The 27,987-nt window shown below is 38.5% G+C and overlaps 1 protein-coding gene across 1 annotated transcript; it reads right to left on the reverse strand.

Annotated features, from left to right (window-relative positions):
• Nucleotides 1-122: 122 nt before the first annotated feature.
• Nucleotides 123-26,362, reverse strand: stk17b (serine/threonine kinase 17b (apoptosis-inducing)). The gene is made up of 7 exons (XM_041807114.1): nt 25,807-26,362; nt 18,621-18,833; nt 14,306-14,444; nt 10,947-11,073; nt 9,921-9,969; nt 9,354-9,533; nt 123-6,567 (listed from the first exon to the last, which is right to left on the reverse strand). Exons 1-7 carry the CDS (start codon nt 25,926-25,928, stop codon nt 6,330-6,332), a joined length of 1,068 nt encoding a protein of 355 aa, XP_041663048.1. The 5' UTR covers nt 25,929-26,362; the 3' UTR covers nt 123-6,329.
• Nucleotides 26,363-27,987: the final 1,625 nt, after the last annotated feature.

Here is a 27,987-nt window from a genome sequence, read left to right on the forward strand (position 1 = left end):
AAAATGATGAAAAAGCACACGATAAAAATGACTGGATTTACCTTGCAAGCTTGTCTTACATCCCCTGATTCAGCAGGTGGCAGTAGTGTTGAGAAATAAAAAACATCAGACACTCCATGAAATATTTCTACAACCTTTAATGAGCTTTTTCAGTTTGCTTTGTGATGCTTTTTATTAGCTTGCAGCTGATCAAAATACATTAAGACTTTTTTTTAGTCATTTCAGATGCAATCAGAATGCTCATACATTAAAAATATATATAAAATGCAAAATAAACAGACATCTCTTGAACATTTATTTGCTTGTGCTCATGTTTTTAATCTACAGTATCCTTCAGTCTCAGGAATGTTAGCCGTGTTTTACCTCTAGAAGATGATCACCCGAGTGTCAGACGATGAGCAATCACGGACATACGGAGGCCACTGAGTGACTAGCTGCTGAAAATAACAGTACAATAGCTGTACAACAGAATAAAATCGATGCCACAGCATAAGTCATGTTCAAGTGACAGAGGCGGACAATGCCAGCACTTTGCCCCGAATCGTTTCGTCACCCTGCAAAGTGAGATCCCTGACATTACTGCAGTGCAAAACAAGTCCATCCTCTACTGAGGTGAAGTGACTCGTCAAGTTTTTAAATCTGCAGCAACAGGAGACGCAATGAGTCAATGAGAAATTTAGACTTCCTGGATCAGTTTGCATCATTTTTGTCTAAATCAGGATTATTTTGGAGAGGTATCAAAGCAGGGTTTAAATATGAATGAGAAGTTTCAAGCTTATTTTCTTACACAGTAGCTACAGAGATTTATAAAACTTCAAGGCAAAAGAACTGTCCAGCTGACTAGAAAACATTCCTGCTACAAACTGAGTTGAGATGACATCTTTTACAGTGTGGTGTTCCAGTTTTTAAGGATGACAGCATACGGATGAGAGCATGGCCGTGGCTGGAGACGCCCATCTCCCACACAAAGGCCATTGTACCAGCTGGTGACAACAACAAACAAAACACACAATGTGGTCTCATTGTGCGTGGCACCTCGGAGCAGAGAGGAATGTTTCACTGGAGATTAAGAGCAATCAGAGACGCCAGCGATGCATGTTAGTAGAGGTGAGGCTTTTACAGTAACAAAAGACGCCAAATCCTGCAACTCAAAAGCACCTCTTATTTCACAATCGACGCTGATCCTGTCACACTTCATCTCCTGATAAAACCACAATGACATCACCTTTTATACCTCCTCAGCCTAAAATCCTTTCATAACAACATATCTTTACATCAATCATCACAACACAACAAGGAATTCCAGTTTTTTTAAACCAGGACCTAGGGATGTAACGATACACTCAATTTTAGATCATCAATATAATTAGGTCACGATTTTTGACATTTTTTAAATCTTTACAAACAGATGAGTTGAATTTATGAAGCTGTGATTCTTTTGTTTTGATTCTCTGACAATGAAAATGTAAATCATCCTTTTTAATTTATCTATGAGTGTACATGTACAGCTCCTTATAAAATAATGCAGATTTCTTCCTCAATAGTGAGACATTCATAGCAAGTGCTAGTTCTTCAGCCACAATCCAACAAGAGAATTCAAAAGCCAATGCACCCCGTGAAGGTGAAAAATGGCCATTGCAAAAATCTTTTTGTAGAATTAATTTAAATTGTCCACATTTTCATTGATTTTAAATGCATTATGAGGTATCATTACATCTCTACCAGGACTTTATTTCATAAATGTTTTGGGTCTAAATGACTTACTAAAATGACTTGATAAAATGGCTTGTTTGAATTTTATGAATAGCCTTAACTAGGGCTGTCAGTATTAATCATTTTAAATCACAATTAATCAACAATGAGTTAAGATAAGTCAACCACTGCTCCTTAATGTCTCATTTTAGTTTAAAAAACCCACAGACAGCTCAGAAGACAAGTCAAAAGTCATCTGCACTTTGTGTTACCAAACAGTTACCTTTTTACTGTTCCCTTGTTTCATTTTTATACCACATTAAGGTCTTTTTCCACTTTAATTTATTTCATGATCTTCAATCAACCCAAAGTTCCTGTGTGTCCTTTAAAAGCACAGTATGTTAAATTCCACCACCAGGGGGCTCTCAATCAAAACAATAACAGAATATAGTACTGACCAGTGCTGTCCAGCTCCTCCCCTCTCCGCTCTTTACTTTTTGTTTGTATCAAGGAATCAGTTCCCTCTCATAATGAGGGATGTATACATCTTAAAGTGCACTACCATAGTCATGATGGAAGCAGTCCCAGGATGCACATGCGCTCTGGCTTTGTGTTCTAGCACTGCTTCCAGCATGGATGCAGAAGTGTCTTTTTAAGCACATATCTCCCTCATTATGAGAAATTCATGAATGAAAACAGAACATTGGCTTTCTGTTCAGTAAATATGCCTAATGAGTTGTTGTTTTATTGAAGTGAGTCTTCAATTTACAAGAAGTACTGAGGAGACCCTGGAGGTGGGTGGAGCTGAGCAGTAGTGGTCTTTACTCACTGGAAATGCAGAGTGTGTGTGTATATGTGTGTGTGTGTGTGTGTGTGTCGGGGGGCTCCACATTCCAGGTGAGTTTGGGTGACTGAATTCATAACCTATGGCAGCCACCATCAGAAGACGTGTCCTGTTCCACTTATGGAAATAAAGAAGTTCTCTGTCTTTGAAAATGTTGGGAACTATTTTACCATGACCTCAATTAAAAAAATATATATAACATACAAATGGTCACTTTTTAAATTAATAAAGTTATTTCTGGGAAAAAAAAACTCTACATATGAAATAAAAGCAGGTCTGTAACCAAACAGGAAGTTAATGGCTTAGCTTAAGATGGCACAAAACCCCAAATGCTCATTTTAAATGCAAAACAGTAGAGCTTCAAAATTGTGACAGTAAGGGGAGACCGACTGTGATTTACAAAAAAAAATTGAAGATTAATCTTGATTGAAAATTGTAATGACAGCCCTAGTCTTAACTTGTCAAAATGATCCATCTCTGAGAAATCCTTTATGAATGTTGTTTTGAGACATTTTGAGTACAAGTCTAAGCCCATGTGTTGCTGCTTGGCAGAGCTATTTAACGATTTTTTTGTACCAATTTGTCATTTAGACCACAAAACATATAAGGAAAAAAGTTACAGGTTGAAAAAAAAGAAGAACAGAATTCCATTTCAAAGGAATAGTTTGACAAGATTATAAATAAAGTCACATTTTTTTAACCTTTAGATACCACATGTTTTCTAAATGGTGCACTCTTATTATATTTATTGAACAGTGAATATTAATAATTGCTGAATATTACAAAAATTCTATTTCATCATATGGAGGTTTTGGAGAAGAAGTAATCCATAAAAAAAAGCAAACTCTTACACATTGCACACAACCTAGGCAAAGTTTTGTTTCCAAAGACTGCCAACATTTCTGTGTAAATGAATGTGTATGAGTTTGCCTTCAAAATGATAGCAAAAAATAAGCAGATACTGCGTAGCTGGGACTTCTTCTGTGGTATCAGTTATCAATAATGGATTTTTACTTGTATCATATTAATGATCAATTAGACATATGTATGCCTTCATTTCACAAATGTTAAACTATTCCTTGAAATACTTCCTTTTCACACACATTCCTTACTCATTTAGTGTTTAATCATCTTCCTCCTTACTAAAACCACCTGACTCATCAACCATTTCTACATTTACTAACTTCCTTCTACCACCTTTTAACAAACCCTAACTTTAACCCTCTGGTTCTCTGCAGTCAAAGCCTTTTATGTATTATTCTATTCACTGCAGCCACTAAACTTTTCTTGTTTTAAATATCAGCATGATCATCCTTATTCTCTCACCATGATCTGAACACTTCCTCATAAGACATGAGAGCTTCAGTTACATCAAATATAAAGTATAAGTCCAGCACATAAATAACAGGCCTATAAGAGTTCCATTACGTCTAGAAAACAGTGAGCAGAGAGTGAGCAGCATGCCCTGAGAGGAGATCAACAGGAGTTATGTGACTTCAGGCAGCCTGAGCCGGGAGGAATAGAGCAGCTTTTTAATGAAAGGCATGGCTTTGGTAAGGGACTGAAAAACACACAGAGCCTCTTAAGGACTCACAGACTTTCAGAAATAGCTCATGTGTTGTTATCAGTTCAGTATGAGTGCTTATGAAGTAAGTGCTAGAGTTAAGTTTCACCTCTGCTGGCTGACAAAGAGGAACTGAGAGCCGGCTGAGGAAATCCTTTGAGTACACGCGGGTGTGGCATGTGAAAGGCTGCATGAGTCACAGGTTTGTTGAGACATTACACCGTGTCCTAACAACATGAGAACGACAGTTATTGCTTTGCACTGTGCAGCACTGGACGCCCGCTGTCAACACTGCATGTGTTAAGTATCTAATTTTCTGCCCTGTAAATTCAAGTTTTCCTCTTCAACAGTAAGACACTTGGCACTTTTATTTTGAATGCATAAAAACCAGAGTGTGTTCTTTGTTATGACGAGCCTATGACGGCGGGAAGCTGAATAGTTTGGCCATTATGCTAACACAAGTTGAATTATTACATGATTATCATGGATAATATTTGTGCATTTCCACTTATCAAAAGCTCTGTTGAGGATGTTTTTCTGTAGGACACGGCGAGCACTTTTCTGGTCTTCCTTGTTTCTCATTCCTCTAAATTTTAATGAAAGTGCCACAAAGGAACGTAGAAAGAGGGCAAAAACATTAAGCATGCTGCAAGGACGACAGGCTCGTTCTACCAATGTGGACAGACTTATCTGCTAGAACAAGGCAAACATGGCTCTGTTGTTCTTCTGTCTATTTTGGCTGAGAGATGCACATAGCTTGCGGAAAAACATTGGAAAGCCCCTTATTCCCTTGATTCTTTGCACACGACAGTTCTAATGCAGCTGGTCTGAAAACCCTGACTTCTGAATACCCATGTTGAAATGAAAACAAAGCCATGACACTGCAAAGACACAGCTGCCATGCACCCAATCCAAAACAGCTGTAATAAGTAAATTTTGGTCGTTTTCTCAAGATCTTTGGATAACAATACTGTTTTTTTTCCATGACTTTTTAAATATTTTCAAATCTCGAAGAAACAACCAAAATGTACATTTTAATACAGGAAATGTCCTCCTAGAGCTCTGTAATGATGTGATTTTTTAAACATGTTTGCTTTGACTGGTCTCATTGTTTAATCATATGTGTCTCATAATGCACCATTTCTCTTTGAATAAATTTGAATGTTTGACAATTTTTAGATATTTGGGTCATGACTTCTTCTTAACAAAGTGGTGGTGGGTCCTGAGGCTAGACCAGCTGAGAACAACTGGTACAGATCACATCAAAATGACCTTAATTCAAGCTTTGGGTCTCAAGGCAGATGCAGCTGTTTGGAAGAAAACGCTATGGTCCAAGTTATTAAAGTGATTTTCAACTTAAACCCCGAGCTCAGCTGAAATCCTTCTGCAATGTCAGACATGGAGAAAATGAAAGTCTTGGAGGGAATGCAAACTTATAAGGAATGTAATATTCTTGTGTGTTTTTCAGCCCCTCTGCTGGCTTCTTTTTCTACATGAACTACAGCACTGCTGCAGGTAGTCAGACATAGAGCTCTGATGAGACAGCAGCATATCTTCACATGCAGCCACACTGCTGCTGTCCCTTTTTTACTTTAAATAAAGATCGCACTTCCTTGTTGCAGTAGTGCTCATCTTCATATCTCCTTTTTGAAAGTCTTACTTGTTTGTGCTTTGATGCATCAACAGTGAGACAGAATTCCCTCATCAATCATAAATAAAATCTACTTATCTCTTTTCTGTCCAAGCACAAGTGCAACTACACAGTAAGCCATGCTGGTGACTAAGAACACTTCACCTGTGACTTTTAAGGCTGAGTGCTATGAAAGTATGCAAGATTTCTTTAGAAAACAGATTTAAAACACACTGGAGGAAGTATTGCATAGATTTCCCTACAATTATGAAACACTAGCTTTCTTCAGAAACACTAAACACTCAGGCTTCAGCAGCCCTGAGAGAATTTAACAGTGAAAGGTATTAAATACTTAAGGTTACACACACTGCATTAGCTGAGATGTGCTGTACAGTTTTTGCACTCTTTAACAGCGATCAGTCTCAAGAATTAGCTGGTTATCTTTGGTCTGAATGGTTGATGTTGGAATAAAGTAAATAAGTACTTCTGAGTGGTGGACAGCTGGTTTTCTGGAAGCTTAAAACAATTTAAAAGCTTAGAGGGAGAAGAAGCCCCCCTTAGCCTTACACTTCATTTCTTGCTAATTTTAACAGATTTTTTCAAAAGTCACCGTCTCCAGCGGTGAGCGTCTCATCTTCGAAGCGAAACCTTTTTGCATGAGAGTGAGGTGACTCCAGGAAGTTCTCCTTGTCTTCAGGGTCTTCAGGCGGGGCTGCCCACTTTGTGCCGCAGCTCCTCTCCCGAACAGAGCGGGTGGTGGCGAGGTCGGGGCTCAGGCAGAACTGCTGCTGCCACAGCCAGGGGTGGCTCATACACTCTGCAGCGCTGGGCCGATCCCTGTAGTCAAAACACAAAACAAACTTTTTAAAATCATCTAACCCTGAAGCCTGGAGGACACCTGTCAAAATGTGCTTAACCTCTGTACTTTTTCAATGCTAGTTTAAATGATACAATATCTGTTATTTCCATGGTAACAAAAAAATGACCAAAGAAATTAAAGAAAAATTAGATGTACAGTTATAAACCAGAGGTCATTATCCAAAGCTACAGCAGGCAGAGAGACAGATGGATAGACAGAGAAAATGCAGTAGTAAATGATCAATGTAAGAGAGAACGAGCATGAATAGTGATAAACAGTGCTGTGATACAGAGAAATTAGGCTATATTTTGTGATTGTTCTGTGATTGTTTTGTGATATACACAGGATATATACTGTACATGAACACAAACGTGGACATGTGAACAACCAGTTGCATTTATCTTTGTTTATTTCACAAAGATGCAACTTAGACGACGTTAAAACATTGTATAATAGTCTTATACTGTGGCCGTGGACCATATTAGACAGGAAAATGATAAATGGAGAGCCATATTTACATTGCTGTGGCAAATATGCACATAGAATATGTTTACAATATGTTTCTTGATAACCCTGAGGAAGGCCACAAGCTTAAATGCGCCTGTTTTATAAAGTTGTTCTCTAAAGATCTAGAATTAGTGAAACTTTCTGTCTCCACACTGGTAGAATATGTCACAAGAAAGATGAACACCGTATGAATGCTTTTCTGGTTTGTGCTTTCAAAGTAAAAGCCTGGTTTAGCTTTTCTGTAGAGAAACTCCATTCATTTGTAGAGAATGCTTTTATTTTGAATAGTTCCTGACACACTTCCTCTGTACGCTAAAGTCACTTTGACAACAGGGCTTTGAGAAAAGGGAGATGCGGCTGACAGGCAGAAAACTTGCGCCCTGTGTGAAAGCCGCATCGGCAAGAACCAGAGCTGACGCGCGGCACACGCAAGCAGCAAAACATGATCCCAGTCTGAAACGGGCATTAGTCCTCTACTCTGCTGCAGTCGAACTGCACGAGGACGAGGCTGCCTGTGAGTGTTTAGGGACGGAGAGGGGCCCACAGCAGCAGCGCTGCTCAGTGAGAAAAGCAACAACAATACGTGCTTTCACGTCAAAGTCTCCAAAACTCTCCAGTAACACCAGAAAAAGTCGCTAGATTTGTTGCTAGTTGCTTTTTTGAAGAAGTGTAGCCAGAGGGGTCTGAAAACTCGCTAAATAGGAACCTGCAGGAGCTACTGGGATTTAATCTAAATTTCGATTGACTGACCAGCCTTTAGAAAAGCTTGCTTAGTTTGTGAGTCATTGCTATTAACAGTATCTGTAACTTTGGTTTTCAGTAACTCTTTCTAAGGTGCAGGTTGGACATCAAAAATAACTCCCCTAAAATCTGGATTTTAGGTTGCACTGGTGCATTAGTCATGACCTGTTTTTTGGGCCTCTCCCAGAGTGGAAAAGGTTTCAACTGATAAACTTCCTCGTGTTATGATTTCCTGCAGCAAAGTTCATCTAAGCCCACAGCGTGCAGTTTCTGTAAGGCTGTATCGTACCATCTGTTTTTTTTTTTGTTTGTTTGTTTTTTTTATCATCAAGAGTTTGCACCGTTACCAGCTAGCTATAATACGTTAGTTTAGCTCTACACTTGTGGCAGTTGTTGCAAACTTGACAAAGTCTGCAACTCTGAATATACTGCACCCTGTCCTCCTACTCTGATCACTTCTTGTCTTTGATTGAAGCCTTTACATCAAACCAGCACTCAATAAGCTTTATTTACAAAGAAATATGCACAGTTTCCTTTATGTGAAAGATTATATCCTAATGATGGAGAGAAGATGGTAAAAAGTGGTGCAAACCTGTGCCAGTCTAGTCTGCATCACTGCACAGCACATGATGGCACTTTTTGTGCATAGAAGCCGTCTCTTGCAAAACAAAAAGAATAGGTGCAAATTATCAATCATGTATGATGATTGCAGCTGCACTCATTTTAAGACAGCACATATTTCCGCATTTTTGGTTGCACCAGTACGAAGGTTGCAGTAGACTTTTCAGGTGAAAGAAAATGGTGATAGAAGTGCAGATCTTACAGTCGATTAACCAGTTTTAAGTGCCCTTTGTTGCCATTTTACTGTAAACAGCTACTGATATTTCATTCTTACAAGTTTTATCCAAGTTAAAAATTCTGGTATCATAGTCTCATAACTACTGTTTCACCCTGCTAACTATCCCCTGTGTTTTCTTTTTTTAATCTTGAAGCCAAATCTCTCTGGACCTACATTTCCTCATCTTCATTTCTCCTTTCACTCTCATTGGAAGTTTTAGAATGTGTACAGATATTTTGCCATAATGTGCTGCTGTAAATGCCATTAACTAGTACATGGACAAGCAAATTCACACAAAGGATCCATTGTGAGCTTAAAGGAAGCTCATAATGGATATATTATAGATTTAATGAAGTATTTGAACATGTCTCAGTCAAAGTCAAAATAAAAAGTTAGAAAAAAAGTCTTTTCAGACATATTAAGACTTTCCAATAGTCTCTAGGAACCCTGTTTATTGACATTTCAGGGTGTTTAGCTGCAGGATGTTCTCAGCGAATTCCTCATATCAACCAGAGCTGGCCTGAAATAAAACATTACGTGATGGTTGGGTTATCTTGTGGTGAGAATCTCTCATCCTTTTGTTCACAGCTCCGTGCAAACATTTTATTCTGATCTCATTCAAAATAAATCACCTAGCTGTGTTTCTATTCTGGGAGTGTTTGTTGTGCCTTTACTCACTCTGGTGATTTGACCAGCAGCTTACGGATGAAGTCCACAGCCAGCTCAGACACCCTGGAGAAGGCCTCCCTGCTGTAGTCCACGCTGACCTGGGACACGTTCAGATAAGTCTCCTGCTTGTCCTCCCCAGCAAACGGAGACTCCCCTGTCACCAGCATGTAGGCGATGACACCCACACTCCTGTAGGACACGTACATACAGGAGGGAGGCATGTAAAGGAGCACATGAATACCCGAGTGAATTATTTACTAATTTATTCTTTAAAAAAAAAGCAGACATGGCTGCTATTTTCAGGATTTCTACAACCACAAAACTGTCGACCAAGAGTATATGTTTCAAAACTGTAAACAGCTATTAGCCTCTACACAGCTACTTAGTGGTTTGTGGCTTTACACAACAAGGGATCACCTTAGCTTTCATTTACAAATAAACCTGTGTGGTTGTCCAAAGGCTCTGTGTTCAGACACAAACACAAAAAATAACACTTTGTTCTCACAGAAAAGTGATGAAAACTGCTGAGCATAGAACACAAAGAAGTCACTTCCAGTTTTGGAAGAATGAACTCACCAGAGGTCAGTCGCTGTTGTGATTGGCTCGTAATTTAGGATCTCTGGAGCTGAATGAAGAGAGAAAAGTCAGCTGTTATTCAGTTATATTTCATTATTTCTACCCTGATGTTCTCCTTATAGTCAAATTTAAGACATTTAAGTACCTTTTCAAAATGAACCCTGCATGTTACAAAACACTGACCTATTAGATTACCATTAGTGTCCTCTTCTTTTATGTCAGTGTTTTATTAGCGACATTGCAAGGGTAGGAGGAATACAACCACAAATCTCTATCGAATTTACACTGCTTAAGCACTGTTGGATGTTAAGTTGTGTTGTACTGTTGTTACTCTACTATAAAACCACAGTCAATGAAATTAATGATTTTTGGGGGGATATGGAGAGAGAGAGAGTTGGGGAGGACATGCACAAAGCAGTGCCAAGATCAGGAGTCAATCCTGTGACCAGCACATTGAGGACTGTTGCCTCTATATATGGGTGCCTACTCTACCCACTGAGCTAAACTGGTGCCCTAAAATGCAGAAATGTGACTTTAAAAATGCTGATCAACTCTGTTTCCTTAGACTAAGATCAGAATTATCGATGTTTAGGTTTTTATTTCATCCCAAGTGCATTCATACTTCTAAATTTACATATGTTATCATAGTGTTTTTCATCTTCTGAAGTCTTATTGATGAATAAAATAACCTGATTTCATTCAAAGAGATGCTGGCAAAGTAAATTCTACATTTAAAGGAGATGGTGATGGGCGATGTCTCTTGTTTAGGCTTGTGTGACTTCAGGGTTAGGTGAGGCCTCTAAATGTATGATAATGATAAGAGCTTTATGTAACCACGTCCCATCAGGGACAAATTACTGATAATTGGTGAGAGTTCTTCTTGGAGAACTTCAAAAGCGTTTTATGGGTATTAGAGCTTCTGGAGGATTTTTCTGACTGGCACTAACTTTGATGTGGTTATCCTGCTGACATCCTGTCTGATGTTTCTGAGTATCAAAGCATGTTTCATAAAAATCATCACCTTACCCACATACTCAGGCGTGCCAAGAATCTCTCGAAGCTCTCCGACCGCACCCAGTCTGCGTGCCAGGCCAAAGTCTACGATCTTTATGTCTCCTGGAGGGGACAGGCTGGTCAGGAGGATATTCTGAGGCTGAAACACAAAGAAAACACGGAGTGGACCTCAGGTAGAGCAGAAGGACTGCAAAGATAAGACGTACTTTGAACCAGAGCTTAAATCTTATATAACAGCTTTTCTCATGTTCTCCAGCTCTCTTTGAACAGCTTAATAGCATGTTTACCCTCCGATGGACAGGTATTTACCTTCCTATGAACATTTGTTCAAGTGCTGAAAATAAATCAACCATATAAACACTGTGCAAACAAGATCATTATAAAATGACTGCATCATTTTTTATGAGAGCAGTTGGGAACATACAGAACGTGCTAGTGTTGTTTGCACCAATCAATTCAGGATTTCAGTGACTCTTAGTAGATTAGTCTCTAATTAATGTTCAAACAAGTCCTATGCCAACAAATATTTACACTGGCTTAAATATGGGCAATACTGAAAGCTTACATTTACAGCCTGATGTTGAGGTCCTGTAAAACACTTCCATTTAGACTGTGTGCTTTACATCCAGACAACTATTCTATCCTTTTGAAGAGGGACTCAAACCAAAAATCCTCTCCCTCCAGAAGATCTTTACCTGTGATATAAACTAGAATGTAAAATTTGAATTGTCAAACCAACACAGGGCCAGCAGGATTTTCAATAGTCCTTCTTTGGGGACTTCAATAAGTCAGAGTAATGTTGATGCTTGGCAGAAACGAAAAAAGAAGGGCCTCATTCACAAATATCTTCCCAAAATTTTTCTTTGAACTTGTTGAAGATCTTGAGAAAAGTCTTGGGTAGATTCATGAAGCTGATTTTTTTTTTTTTTTTTTTTTTTTTTTTTAAAGATTCATTTTTGAGCTTTTTTGTGCCTTCATTAGAGAGAGGACAGTGGATAGAGTCAGAAACAGGGAAGAGAGTGGGGAGAGACAGTGCTAAGGGCCGGATTCGAACCCGGTTCGCCTGCGCACATGGTGCGCGCCTCAACCACACGACTACCGGCGCGCCCCAAGCTGATTTTAAACTGCAAAGTTGTGTTCTTAAATTGGTAAGTGCCATGTCCTTGCAAGCAGCTAATGCTTTTTTTTTTTTTTCCTTATTAGCGCTGATAAAAACAACTTTAATTTCCATATAAGGGCCGGGGTAAAAAAATAAAATAAAGCCACTGCACACTGGACACCAATAATAAATACTTGTGTACCTCTGAATTTGATGTAGCACTTATCAAATTGAACCCACACAGGCTGATTAAACTAAGTAGCACAAGCAGTTGAAACAAAACATACAGTTGAAGGGAATTGGAGGAAATGCATGGTTAAGTACAAGATTTACAATTGCTGGACAGTGAAAGTACATTGGTGGGTTAAGAAAAAAGGTTTGAGGTGGATTCTCTGGTGGAAAGTTTAAAAGCTAGGGATGAAAATCTCTCTAAGGATTCTTTAGATATACTGCACTCACAAACAAGGGATGAACATGAGGTCCAGTGACCTTGACCTGTGACCAGGGTTGTACCAAAACCATACTCTTCCAGACAAATGAGTACAAATACTTGCATCTGGGTACTCACCAATACTGAGTATAGATATGAGCACAGTACTTAATAACGCCATAACTGCTCTTACAATTATTTTGAAAGCTTATTTTCTTTTTATCAGACATTTGTCATAACCTGACACACCAGATGGAAAACCTCTGATAGACAGCGTTTGGGAAAGGGTAGAGCCTTTAGAGAAAAAAAATAAAAATCGGAGGGTGATTGGATGAACATTCTGTCTGTCCCAACTTAACAGGCCAATTAGAGCAACAAAGCATGTGACATCGTAGCCGCGACCGAGGAATATACACCATAGAGAACAGCATAACGCAAACCTGACTTTTGTTGTTTCTGAAAAGAAAACAACTCACTGCTGTTCTTTGTTCTTCTTTTAACGAAGAAATTTCGTCAAGTTCTGATAAAACTGGCACTTTAGCAGCATCCACGCTAATCTCTTCTGCCATAGATGCACCAGTCTCTTGTTACTGCTTGCTTACGCCACGACTTTGCTGCACCCGAAAGTACTGCCCCTTGACACTGATTGGTCCGGTGACTTTCTAGCTGGGCCCAAATGGTTCAGATGGGAGCTTTGCTAGATGGATTTGCCAGTGAGAAATACGAAAACAGGCAGATCCAACTGCTTTGCAAGGTTACGTTTTTCATCCATCCTCTGGACAATTTAGCAGTGCATAGTTTTTATCATTCTTGTCATTTGTCATCCTCATGTATGTTAAAATTTAACCAAACTGCAGATATGGCTCCAACTTTGACTACAAACTCATATAATGAGAGGCAAACATCACGCCTTAAAATGATACAGAGTACAGTATCTGCAATTTTTTATGAGTACGGATACTTAGGCTTGGTATCGGCACTGATATCAGATAATTGTATAAGCATCAGTGCATCCCTACCTACGAGCTCCAATGGCTAATCTGTTCATCCAAGTTAGAGAAGACACTTGTCTGAAGTTTGAAGAAAATCCCTCTAAGTGCTTTCAAAATATTGCATTCACAAGAATGACCTGGATGGGGGACCTAAAACATAATGCCTTTGGTCAGAGCTTTCCCTGCCATAAAGGCATAAAAATAACAGGTAAAAGTGGTCACTTTAATACAATAATACATGTCATAGAAAAGTCATGAACACCTGTAAGTTGTCAGGTTGTTATTCTGGATAAAGGTTTTATCTAAAACATGGGCTATCAAAACTACTGAAAGGCTTGTTCTTTAATTCATATCTCCACAACATGTAGTTTATATCAAATATAGTGTACTAGAGACTGTGCTTAGATTTTGTCCTTAGTCAACAAAATTCAGATAAAACTTTGACATTTTTAGGAAAATTTTGATATTCACCACAGTGGTTTCAAAGAACAAATTAATTTCAAAGACCAGCTGGTGAATGAGGTCCATTATGTGTTTTGAAAGACAAATGTACTCCTCTGGATGTAGCTTGTGATGCTGAGTTTCCCCACTTTGCCCTTGGCGAATGGTCCAGTTACCTCTTATAATCCTTGTTCTGAGCTTAACTGTGTCATGAAAACAGGAAACTGGGGTTTGGAGAGCACGGCTGCTCTAAAAAAAAGGGAATACATAGCCGAGCACTTAAGGGGGAAGTTGGTGGTGAACGGAGTAAACATGTAAAAATAGTTTCCCCAGACTCCATCTACACGAATACATGCTTTTTTCTCTGTGTGTGTAGACCTTGTATCTTTTTTAAAATTTATTTATGTACCTTCAGGTCTAAGTGCACCAGGTTGCTCTGGTGGAGGTAGTGGACTCCCTCCAGGGTTTGTCTGATCAGTCGCGTGATCTGGACCTCTGGCAGCAGCTCTTCAGAAACACAGTGGTCGAATATCTCTCCACCTGCAGCACTGAACAAAGACAAAACAGACTGTCAACATACAGATACACATGAAACCAGCCACTTAGTGATGACTGCAGCTTGTGTACAAGAAAAGCTGTAAGCATGAACAGACGTTTGGCTTGGCAGTTTAAGTGACCAACCCCCACCAGAGGGTTACTGGTTCAATGCTAACATGTTCTGGCAAATTGCTGTTGAGCTAGAAAGAAGCCTCCTCCCTGCTTACTCACAGTCAAGTGTGTGTTTGCCAAAGTTGACACAAAGACACTAAAACCTAACGTGCCCAGAGCATTTAGTTCAGCTGAGTTTATTACATTTCAGGTTATTCAACTTCCTAATTAGGCAGTTCTGTAATAGTTCAGACAGCCCAAGATCAACAGAGTGAATTGTTAAAGCTGTCTTTTCTCCTATGAAGGGATTTAAGTGTCTACAGAAGTATTAAAAGGTGTGGTTAGAAAAATCACAGCAATCCACTTGAAGACTACCACTGAGTTTTATTTCATTTCAGACTGGGTCTGACATCTAGTTTCTGTTTTGACAGTGAAGACAAACAAGAGAAACACTAACCCAGACAAAGACCTGAATGAGAGCTCGATATCCAAAAGAGAAAATAAACAAAAATGACTTAAAGTAAATTTGAAACTAGACTTTTAGCTAAAGCTATTCAATTATAAAGTTTCATACTGTAACTCTGGAAAAACGGGCCTTCAAACAAACCCTGATAACCCTGTTTGGAAGAACAAATCTTACATAAAACAGTGTGGTAGCCATATAGCACTCAAAAAAGGACTTTGGCCCTTAACCTTCAATACACTGCAATTAATACTTCACTAGAATTGAAGATTAGTTTGTCACTAATTGTAAAGTTTAAATGATTCATATTCTCAGCTATAATATAGTCAATATGCACAGGGTGCAAAGCGTTTATCAGCTTCATGTACAATAAAAATGTGCTGATATATTTTTTCCTTTTTGTGATGTCAGTAATTTATGTAAATCCACACACATCCCTGAAATCAAAAAAGCTTTAAAGGCCATGTAAATTATGCTCTTGATGGAATAGGTTTACATTTAGATTAGTTAAAACAAAGTCATTCAAACATCCATCTTCTGCAGTGAGTCCAGAGACACCTTCTGCTCCCCCTTCTGACCACATACAACAAAAGATACATCATGTTGTCATTAATACACAAGCAAGACATGTCACAAAGGAAAGAAAACTTTTTTGTTCCACAGAATCAGGCCTAAGTTGTTATCAAGCTCAGCTTACAAAACATATGAAGGATTGTGCAGAAGTGCTACCTTTGGCTAGAGGAAGTAGGGCCGCTAGATTATAGCAAAAATTCTAATCATGATATATCTGATTGATATTGGGATCACCTTATACAACTTTCTTGTAAATTTAAAGTGATTACATACATTTAGCATGTCATCTTGAGGCACAGCCTCAATTGTGTAACAAATCCTGCAAGATACACTATATTGCCAAAAGTATTCGCTCACCTGCCTTGACTTGCATATGAATTTAAGTGACATCCCATTCTTAATCCATAGGGTTTAATATGATGTCAGTCCACCCTTTGTAGCTAAAACAGCTTCAACTCTTCTGGGAAGGCTTTCCACAAGGTTTAGGAGTGTGTTTATGGGAATTTTTGACCATTCTTCCAGAAGCACATTTGTGAGGTCACACATTGATGTTGGACGAGAAGGCCTGGCTCATAATCTCCGCTCTAATTCATCCCAAAGGTGTGCTATCAGGTTGAGGTCAGGACTCTGTGCAGGCCAGTCAAGTTCATCCACACCAAACTCTCTCATCCATCTCTTTATGGACCTTTGTGCACTGGTGCACAGTCATGTTGGAACAGGAAGGGGCCATCCCCAAACTGTTCCCACAAAGTTGGGAGTATGGAATTGTCTCTTGGTATGCTGAAGCATTCACAGTTCCTTTCACTGGAGCTAAGGGGTCAAGCCCAGCTCCTGAAAATCAACCCCACACCATAATCCCCCCTCCACCAAACTTTACACTTGGCACAATGCACTCAGACAAGTACCGTTCTCATGGCAAGCGCCAAACCCAGACTCGTCCATTAGATTGCCAGATGGAGAAGCGCGATTGGTCACTCCAGAGAATGCTCCACTGCTCTGGAGTCCAGTGGTGGCATGCTTTACACCACTGCATGCTTTGCATTGCACTTGGTGATGTATGGCTTGGATGCAGCTGCTCAGCCATGGAAACCCATTCCATGAAGCTCTCTACGCACTCTTCTTGAGCTAATCTGAAGGCCACATGAAGTTTGGAGGTCTGTACTGATTGACTCTGCAGAAAGTTGGCGACCTCTTCACACTATGCGCTTCAGCATCCGCTTACCCCACTCTGTCATTTTACATGGCCCACCACTTCATGGCTGAGTTGCAGTTGTTCCCAGTCGCTTCCACTTTGTTATAATACCACTGACAGTTGACTGTGGAATATTTAGGAGTGAGGAAATTTCATGACTGGACTTGTTGCACAGGTGGCATCCTATCACAGAACTACGCTGGAATTCTTTGAGCTCCTGAGAGCGACCCATTCTTTCACTAATGTTTGTAGAGACAGTCTGCATGCCTAGGTGCTTGATTTTATACACCTGTGGCCATGGAAGTGATTGGACCACCTGATTTCAATTATTTGGATGGGTGAATGAATACTTTTGGCAATATATTGTATTTTGCATTTCAAGTAGGGCTGTAACGGTTCAGAGGTCAAAGTTCAGGATGGGTTTTTTTCATCTGAGAAAAAAGAATAAAGCCCCAACTAATAATTCTGGGTTTTCCATTTGTAGTACTTGGTCAGGTCTCCTTTGAAAAAAACCCGATCTAAAAGGGACTACTCCGGTTTAAAAAAAAAACTGTTGAATAAAAATAAACACCTTCAAACTGACAGTAGTGCAGCTTACAGTCTGTTCCATCTAGTGTTGTTCAGAAATACCGGTAGTTGGTACGGGCTGTGGTGAATTAGACATGAAAAAAGAGGAAAATCAGGGGGAAAAGATGCAAAAAAGCAACTGACAAACAAATAGCCTCCTATTTTCAGAGAAATGAAAAAATAAAGACAATGAGTGGTGCAGATGGCCTGGTTGTTAGGTTGCACCGCATGCATGCAGGCAGCCCGAGTTCAAGTCCAGCCTGTGGCTCCTTTCCCCCACATCTCTCCCCCACTCTCTCAGCCCTCTGCATCTCTGATGGACTTTTTTCCCCATTTAGACATATTTGACGTGGGACTACGTGCACAGACCTTGGATGGTTCAGGACAAATACAAATACTGTTACACCACTAATTTCCAAGTCTGACTCCTTAAAACCAGAGTGGTTCTATACGACTGAGGTAATTTTGCCTTTTTTGTTAACCAGCGGTTGCCTTTTTGTCATCTTCTTTTGCTCTCTCATTTTTCAAACTATCAGGAGTAGCTACCATGGCATGATTGTTTTTTAAATGAGAATAAAACTTGATTAATTACCCAGCACTACATGGGAGTTCTATTTTAATGGGGTCTGTCCACTAGTTGTGTCTGTTGCTGGTTTGTGGGAGTAACATTGAGCCAGTGCTCAGAAGTGTTAGGGTGTTTAAACATTTGGCATGATTTTTCCACACTGTGCTTGTGCACAATTGTTCCCTCCCCTCCAAATCTACTTAAACATCAGTAACACTGATCTGTGGTCGAGCACACTTGCATATAGTAGGAGGTAGTATGCACTTTTGCAAATTTGTCAAGAAGAAGAGAGCCAAAATTGGAGTTCATCCTCCAACCATGAAGAGTTTTATTATTTTTGAGATTTCAACATCTACCATGCAACTTAGAGGACGAAATGGGCCTGTGCTGGTCAGATACAATGGTTTTTACAAAGAAAGGTGACATTTAGAATTGCCTTTACAACACCACTTGCTAACAAGTAATCTGCACGAGCACAGATGTGTTCACACCACTGTGCTCACGTATACATGAATTGAGACCACCTCTTTAAGTGGATTCAAGCACTGTTTGCCTGTGTGTACACTGGCCAAATAAAAAGGTCTTTGGGGTCAAATGCACCTGGGTCTGGGCCCAGGTCCTAAATGTGAAGCCACTCTTAGAGAGTGATTTAGTATGATATACAATCAAGCAAATGAGAAAGATAAAATCGTGTTGTTGGTTTTATGAACACTCACTATTCGAGCACTAATACGATGTCGTGATCCGTCTCATAAGCAGCGTGTAGGTTGACCACTCTGGCGTTGTTACGGGCCATCTCCAGGACGGCCATCTCATGAATGACTTCTGCACGACAGTCGCGACCTCGCCTCCTCTTCCGCAGGAACTTGGCAGCAAACACCTTCCCCGTGGCCTTCTCCACACAGCGCTTGACGACAGCAAACTTCCCCCTACCAAGCAGAGAGTGGACATATGATTAAAGTGAAAGTGATATGGTTTTACAAGTTTCTACAATAGTTTCTAAATCTGTAAAAGACCGCAGTGTTGGGACAACGGTATAAAATACAAAGCATCTCTGTGTTATCTAATGCCAGAACATTCCTACATAGCTTGGTGTTCACCAAGACTGAGAAGGAATAAATAACTCTCTATTGCTAGATTTAGAGGATGAACTGTTATTTTAAGCTCAAACACAAGAGAATCACTAAACATTTGAATTACTTCTGTTCTTCATTCATGATCCATGATATCAGTTTTAGTCCGTAGTTCTTTAAGTGAGAGGCCTGAAGGTTAGCTAGTAGAACTGTAACACTAAATCTAACTCTTAAAAAAGCTTTGCAGGCAGTTGATAAGCAGTTCATGGGCACACTTCTCCAAAAGGCCTTACAATAGCTGCAGCAGAAGAAAGAATCTTAAAATAAGTGCATGACCAAAACAAAAGTGTAGTGATTGTGAAGGTTACAGGCCCAGAAGGGTTTCTTTCAAAGAATGGAACAATGGTACTAAACTTTCTTCTCTTTAGCTGCACCTCCTTTCATTGTTACAGGTCATATTTTTGTGCATATTTTCTTAGTTTGAATACTTAATATGTTTGTGATGTAGACTTTATGGAGTAGACGGCAAAGTGTGATATTCTGTGGAGATTACTGCGATTATAAATAGCGTGTTCCTCCTGTAGCTTCTAGCAGCCATGAAGTAAGCAAAATATTAATTGTACATTATTAGGGCTGTTGGACGAACTTAGGTCTTATTTCATGATAATACACAAAAGAAAATGTTAGTATCCTGGGAGTCTTATACTAAAAGAAATGATGAAAATCGGCATTAACAGCAATCAACTAAATTGTTCTGCTAAACATTGGTATATACTGATCCTTGTTTTCACAATTAATGCATCTGTATTTGACATCCAATTTACAGATTTAATCATCACAAATTACAGAAAAACACACACTCTTTGTTCTCACAAGATTTTTGCTGGAAGAATTGAACATGATTATTTGTTATCCCAAATCAAACATCAAAAGTTGAGTGGTTTCTGCAGACTAGACTCATGTTTTTTGGTATTCACCATATCTAAAAACTTTCTGGAATGAAGTGAAGCAGCTGTCAGAACTTTGGAAATAACTTTTTCCCCCACCTCTCTGTTCTTTGAAAAAGTACCTAAAGAGTTCAGTTAAAGAGAAGCAAACCTTTGAAGATAATCATGGGTGCAAGTAAGAAAGCGATAACCTTCAAAAGAATCCTCCCATTAGTAAATTTTTTACTCAGCAGTATCAAGAACATCACCTTAACAAGGTGGCTTCATAAAAGAAAGTAGATAAATACTGAGAAAAATGAGATTGCAGCTAGTGAAGAGACTCTTTATTATCATCCTTGTGCATTAGACTGTGTTTATAAGTACTGTGTGCTGTACCTGTGTCTTTTATTTTTACTTTAATACCTCTAAAACTACACTTTAATCATCCTTGCCCTCACCTCTTCTATGTTATTTATAGCAAAATTTTAAAAATGAAGTATTAAAAAATACAAACTCTTACACAGTAGTGTTTCAATTGAACATAAACATTGACAATACAAGTAAATGTATATAAGTAAGTTTCTGTGTACCGAGGTAGTCCAAATGACACTTAAATTCTGTGTTCACAATGACAATGCCTCTTTTGTTTTAATGATCACTGGCATCAAAAATATAGAAACTTTATAATTGTCAGTCTTTTCTTTTTGTTACCAAAAGATTTGAAAAAACTAGTTGGACCTGTGAGATGTCAAACCTTAGTTCCTATCCTCATCATTTCCACCAACTTTTCTAAATGTCACCAAAATTATCATGCAATGTAAACAATGTACAGGATCTTACCTGTCATTTTTGATCATAAAAAAGACCAACACTGGGTTTCAGTTGCTTCTTTTTGCTTATGTTTGATTGTATCAATGTTGTTAAGATTTATTTTTTATTTTAAATGCTCCTAAATAAAATGAAATAAATAAAATGGAAATTCTTTATTTAGATTTAACATCATATATAGATTACCATCTGATTAATGAGCATATTACTGTTGGTGTTTCTCACTGTAAAAATCTTTTCACTGAGTATTCAGCCTGGCCTCTTGTTTTTACTGTCTTACTCTATACTACATTTGAGGGACACTTATTCATAATCATTAAAGGAAAAAGTTTTGGGATTTCCAAGAGATGTATAAAACTTGATGACCAAAGTCAAAGACCCAAAGATAAATATAACAGGTACTTTTACACTGCTGGATCCTGAAAATCCCCATGCACAGTTGTTTCATTATTCCCTTCTTAAGAGGTCAATTTCACACCTTGTAAACTTTATGGCTCCTTAAAATGACTTTTCTTCTCTGTATAAGACACTGTACTTTAAAAACACATGCTGGGATAACCCCAATGATGTCATTTTTCTCATGACAAAGCTTGCTTACAGTCATACAGACATACTTTGAATGGTTTATCCCTGGAATCATACTCCTCATTACAACAGTCTACTAATGATCTTTTAGCTTTCATGAAGCAGGACAACAGGTGTATAACCCAAATCTGCCGTCTTACATTATAAGGCTATTATTTTTGATAGGACTGAAAAACATTGGGATTTATTCTGAGCTTTGCTTCTGACTTCTTGATGTATGCCCATATTCTAGTCAGCACCAAAATTCCCCCACTCTTTAGCCTGCTAAACAAACTTGAGTATAGCATTATACTAACTTCGCCCAACAGTTGGTTAAGAGGGTAAACGTTTCTCCATCATAAACTTTTTGTACACAGTTCTCAAAATTGGGTCAAAGTTGCCATCAAAGACTAAACCATTCAGTTCATGTGCAGGCTGTAAGGAAATAACCTAAAAAACAAGTCACAAGTTAGCAGATTTATATCCCTGCCTGACCTTTGCCATGCAGTCATTTTGTTTATTTGTCTGCAATTGAATTGGGAGATTTAAACTGTGGATGTACAATATACTTGATATGCCAATATTTCTAAGCACATTTCAAAAAGAGGACTACAGTAATAAGTTCACGGAGACAATCCAGAAACTGTTTGAAATAACACAAAAGGCACATTCTTCTCAAGTGCATTGGATTAAACTAGCAGCAGTTCAGACTGAAAATGTCAGTTGTTAAATCATACTTCTAAACTTACAGAAATGAGGATACAAAAAAAAAAAAAAAAACTCCAGTTGATGTAGGTGTGTCAGTTCTACTAAAAACTCCACAACTTTATTGTTTTATGCTGATATACCTGCTGACATGTCAGACCTCTCACTGGTAAAAATCAGACTTAATAATAATCAATCGTAATTGTTAACCATAACCCATCTATAATTGTTTCTTGATTGCTGTTTTCTTCTTTTTTAAGCAGAAGACCACAACTATCACTGTCAAGTCGTGACACAAATTTATGGCTCTGTGATCACCTAATCTGGCACAGTAACCATCAGAACAGACAAAAAAAATAAAAAATGGGACCTCGGCTTATCTTATTTTAATCTCCATCTTCAAAAAACATTGCTGAAATGTACATGTTGTTTCCAAGATGGCATATTTCATTTGGCCTGCTAACCCAAGTAAAATGTGTCAAGCATTCTCAGGCTGTTAGAGGCAACAAGGAAGTTTCAGGTCTGATTCACTGTGAGAGAATCTAAATGCATTGTACTCCAAACAGCACAAACAGCATTCAAAAGACTATTATATTTTGGACTGATTCCATTAAAAGACTACAGAAAAAGGGACTGGTGGTTGCAGATCAGAAGAGAAATAATGAATCACTGTGACACATCAATTTCCTACCGTTCAAGGCCTTTTTTATTAATATAAGTCCAAAGCTGGGGATTACTTTAAATTCTTTTAAAGGTCAAAAGCAGAAATACAATCACCCCTCTCATGTTCTTAAAAATATTGCACCTCATAACTTCCTGTTTCAAAAGATCACCCGTAAGTGAACAGAAGTGGTCTGTGCCATTTCTTCTTTCTACAGTCAGGTTACCACATGTGCTGATTTCCTTCCTCCTTTACTGAACTCAGACTGGTACAGCACATGCTGCTGCATGACACAACCACTTCAAACACACCACAGAAATCTACGGATGTGACCATCATCGACCGTCAGCTGTTGCTATGGCTCACACACAGAGCCAAACACATGACAAAGGTCTACTGTAGCACGATCATGTCAGGTTCCCTGGTACTGCTGGCCCTGTGTACTTACAGTAAAGCTTACAGTCCAGAGTCCAAATGTAGTTAAACCCTTTTCTGAATTACTTGCCTGAGCTTTTCCTGGGCGCAAATACAGAAATATGAAGTCATGTAGACTTGAAGCACTGTAACTGGCAGCATTAAGAGCATTACAGTGCTGACACCACGTCTCTGTTAATATTTTCTTTTTTACCATACAAAGTAAGTGTATTTTGACCCACAGTCAGCATGTGGGTACAACAAACTCATGTCTCTTCTCCTGTTGGACAAAGTGACTCATGGCCTCAATTGCAAATCATACAAATTTAGGAGACCTTTGCACTTCTTACTCCAGAAACTTTGGCATGTCTTTCTATGAAACCAATGTTTTACTTGCTTGGTCTTTTAGTGCCACATCTACATTTAAAAGCTATACTTACTATATGCTACTGACCGTCATCTAAAGACAAAGCCAAACAACTTGCCAGTTTGATGCCTTTTGACAGAATGGCATGAAACTGGCAAGTCATTTGACATTTTGATTTTGAATTTTTACTCAGGAATTGGTGCTTTTTAAAATTTAATGAAGTTCAATACTTCACCCAAAATAAACATCTGTAAAAGTGCAATCACTGATTTGAAAACCTGCTCAAAAAAGTACCACTGCACATAAAAGCTACTCAATAACAGTGACTTTAATCAGTGTAATTACTAGGGATGAGTATTGGCAAGAACCTCACAATACGATACGCATCACAATACTTGGGTCACGATACAATAGTATTACGATATATCAGGATATCATGATATTGTGATATACTGCGATATTCTACAGTTAACTAAGAAAAATATAGAGATGATGTATATGTAAATCACACAATACCTTCACGGCAGCAAGATCTCCCAAAATCTAATCAGTTCTTCTTTATGCCATTTCTGACATTTCCTGAAAATTTCATTGAAATCCGTCCATAACTTTTTGAGTTATGTTGCTAACAAACTAACAAACCCTGCCGATCACATAACCTCCTTGGCGGAGGTAATAAGTATTGAAAACAATTAAATTATTTCCGAAGCAATTAATCCATAGTAGCATGAATCTGAACATGGGGATGCAACGAGATTTAAGCTAGAAAGGAGGCGGCTGGAGTGAGGGAGGTGAGGCCGGCTATCAGCTGATTACAGCTGGGGGTATGACTTTCATGAAGTATTGTTAGGCTTCATCAGTTTGAGACAGAATGAGCGAAGTATTTTTGCTCGTATTGCAAATGTGATGTCATTTGCTTCGTTTAAGGGCATTATCATTTTTATTTTAAGACAACAGGTAAACATTAGGAACTCATATCTGTTCATTCCACATCATTTGGCTGATGTTTGTAAATTGGGCCGATATCTATAGATACAATGTTGAACCAATGCATCAGAGCATCCTTGCTCACAGTAAATGCAGCAATAAAAAAACACTGGCATCAGTCTCAGCTAAAATGGTACTATAAACACTAGTTTCAACCCTAATCTTCACAATTAGTGCAATTCTAATCCAGGCGTCTTAAAACTGATATAAACTGGCCAGTCCTATGTCGACTGGTGTAAAACACATGTTGAATATAAAAGTCAGATAAAAGATAACACAAATTTTACAGGACAAGAAAATCTATCATATGTTTTTTTTTAACAATCTATATATGATATGTGACAGTTTTTGAATTGATACTTTCCTATCTGAAACAGAGATTAAAAGACACTAAATTCAGAAACATAGTTTAGTTTGATTTTTTTTTTTTTACAAGTGTCTTGCTGACATGTGACTATAATGTATCTCATCACATAATCAGCTATTATTGAGTTGGTTGTGATAATGAAAGGAATGCATGACTCATGGTCAGGCTACCTGTTGTATTGATAAGACTTTCCTTGGTAAAATCATCCTGGATCATGGCCAGTTTTTATGCAAATGAAACTTATGGTCTTTTACTGACTGTGGTTATGAGTCATTAGAACAGACATCCTCCTAATGAAGAACTTTCTCTACTATACTGTTTGTTCACGAGTTTGATTTTCTGTTAGGGTTGCAACAATATGAGTTTCAAACTTTGATAGGATACAAGTTAAAGTCTACATATTGCTACTACAGCAACAAAAACGGGAGTCTTAGACAGGCAATATTGAGCAATTTCTTGTTTTAATCAATAAAAATGGCATGTAATAGCCTATATGGTCTGAACTGTACAATTATGTTTACAATGTTTTGACAAGTGAGTAGAGCTGGAGATGAAGCACTTTCTCAGGATTGTCTAAGGGAGCTACCAAGCAAACCTGCTGTTAGATAAGGAGAACAAGTTTTTCATTTCGTGCATTACAGAGCTCACTGTCTGTAGCAGGTTGTACAGTGATGTTTGTAGGTCTCAAAAAGGCAAATGTTTAGTTTTAATCCTGTAAAAAGGAATTTGGCATATAATGTCCATGTAATCTGGATAAATGAAAGATTTGTCAGATTTTCACCACTAACTTCTGAAATTGAAAAAAATTACTTTTAACACTAACTATAGAATCGAATGTCTTGTTTTACGCCTCTCTATTATGCAAACAGGTTAGTCCCAGTACAGGAGGAACTTGGTGTTACTTGCATTACAATGAAAAGAGGTGTATTTATCGGTTAAGGCTAAAAACAAATGTGTAACACTGGGTACCATCCCTTCTTTTCCTCATCTGTTCCTCCCTTTGAACTCACCTTCCAAGCTCTCCGGTGAATTCATATACACTCTCGATGGGATCCGTGCAGATTGGGGTCTGAATTTCCCCAAGCAGCCCCGCAGACAGACCGCTGCGGCTGTCCAGCCGTCTCCGAGACATCTTCCTCTCCCTCGGGTATCTGTCCTGCTGCCAGCTACCCGGCTGATTACCGGGCTAAAAGCTACTTTTAGTAAACGAACAATGAAAGAAAAGCCTACTCTAGGTGTCTATCTAGCATTAACGCTCCCAGGTTGACATTAGCTACATGTTAGTGATAACTAAGCCGGTTACCATTCTAACGTCTCCTCCGACTACTTCACCGACTCCGTTAGCTCAACCGTCGCTAACCAAGTTAGCTCGACGGTCAATGACGAGCCTACAAAAGTGAGTTAAACCGTTTTCCGTTGCTCAACTAGAGAAGCGATGTAAGTCCTCAAAATCTAAATCTAACAGGGATTCAAGTAGGGGAATTATCCAAACTGGAGCTTCGGGTGACTATTACGTATCACTGCAAGTTTATCTGAAGAGCTTTCGATCATTTTTACATCCTTCTGTTTGACACTTTCTGGACACGTCACTTTCCGGCGCATGCGCAATGTGATTAGTTTGAAATAAGGGGAGGGTCGATAGGTTGAATTTATTTGAAACAACACAGCTCTGACAAAATGTTTAAACCACTTATAACTAAATTTATTAAAGTGATGCAATGAGGTATATAAAGAAATGTAAACTGTAACTATTGCCCTTTAAGATATATGAAAATTTCAGTGCTGAAATTAACAAATAAGACTCATGGTAGGTGACAAACACAACCATTATAACTTACTTCACTCATGATTAGGGCTGTAGATGGACTTTATTTTTGTCAAAATTAAGTCAAAATTTGATCAAATTTATTTTGGAACAGTGAGTAACAAAATGAAATCAGAATGTTGAGATAATGAATCAATCAGTGAAATTATGAGATATTTGAGATGCACAGATTGGAAAAATTAGGGTTGAGACGTTTTTTTTAAGCACTTCTGTTGATGCAATTTTTCCTCTTTGCCAACATTTTCTTTTATTCATTCAGCATTCAGAAAGACTTTAGATATCTTCTCTTTTTTAAAGTTTTATTATGTTGCAGCCTGATGCTACAGTTGAAAAAAAATCTACTCATTAATCTACACTCAGTACCCCATCATGACAAAGCGAAAAAATTGCAAATCAATTAGAAATTTAAAAAAACTATCACTATCACAAATGTCACATTGATATAAGTATTCTGATTCTTTACAAAAACACTTGAAATTTAGCTCAGAATCCTCCCATTTCTCTTGATATTTACTGCAATGTTTCTACTCCTAGATTGGAGTCCACCTGTAGTACATTAAATTGATTGGAAATGATTTGAAAAGGCAAACACCCCTCTGTAAGAAGGCCTCACAGCTGACAATGCATATCAGAGCAAAAACCAAGCTATGAGGTCCACTGAACTGCCTGAAGAGCTCAGGGACAGGATTGATTACAGGCACAGATATGTGGAAGGCTGCAAAAAAAAAATCTGCAGCACTGAAGATTCCCAAGAGCATAGTAGCCTCCATAATTCTCAATTGGAAGAAGTTTGCCACAACCAGGATTTTTCCTAGAGCTGGTAACAAAACTCATCAATCTGGGGAGAGAAGGGCCTTATTAAGACAAGAGACCAACAACCCAATGGTCACTCTGACCAAGCTCCAGAGATCCTGTGTGGAGATGGGACAAGGATCCAGAAGGACAACCACCACTGTAGCCCTCCACTGATCTGGGCTTTATGGCAGAGTGTCCGGACAGAAGCCTCTCCTCAGTACAAAACACATTAAAGCCAGTTTGGAGTTTGCCAAAAATTACATATAAAAGCCAAGATGGCTTTAGTGTGTTATTTGTTTTCAATAGATTTGCATACATTTCTAAAATTCTGTTTTCACTTTGTCATTACGGGGTACTGAGTATAGATTAAAGCGAAAAGAAATTGTACAGTTGTGGAAGTTAAAGTTGTTGTGATTTGTTATCAGCTTCTGCAGATTTAACTGTCAATTGGTTATTGACGAACTGGACATAGCCTTCGACTGTGAGGTGACTCTGCTATTGTAAATCTTATAAAAGGGAACCTGTACCTTGAGTCTCTGACAAAGCCTGTCTACCAATCTTCAAGCATTTG

This window comes from Cheilinus undulatus, linkage group 15, assembly GCF_018320785.1.
Source record: "Cheilinus undulatus linkage group 15, ASM1832078v1, whole genome shotgun sequence".
Taxonomy (NCBI): domain Eukaryota; kingdom Metazoa; phylum Chordata; class Actinopteri; order Labriformes; family Labridae; genus Cheilinus; species Cheilinus undulatus.

Bases quoted from the DNA above. Each gene is read 5' to 3' on its own strand.
- stk17b (XM_041807114.1), bottom strand. From the start codon at position 25,928: ATGTCTCGGAGACGGCTGGACAGCCGCAGCGGTCTGTCTGCGGGGCTG. The intron at 11,074-14,305 runs GTACATAAATAA...TTTGTGTTTCAG, and splicing joins TGGTGCACTTAGACCTGAAG to CCTCAGAATATCCTCCTGAC. The intron at 9,534-9,920 runs GTGAGTTCATTC...CGTGTCCTACAG, and splicing joins ACAACAGCGACTGACCTCTG to GAGTGTGGGTGTCATCGCCT.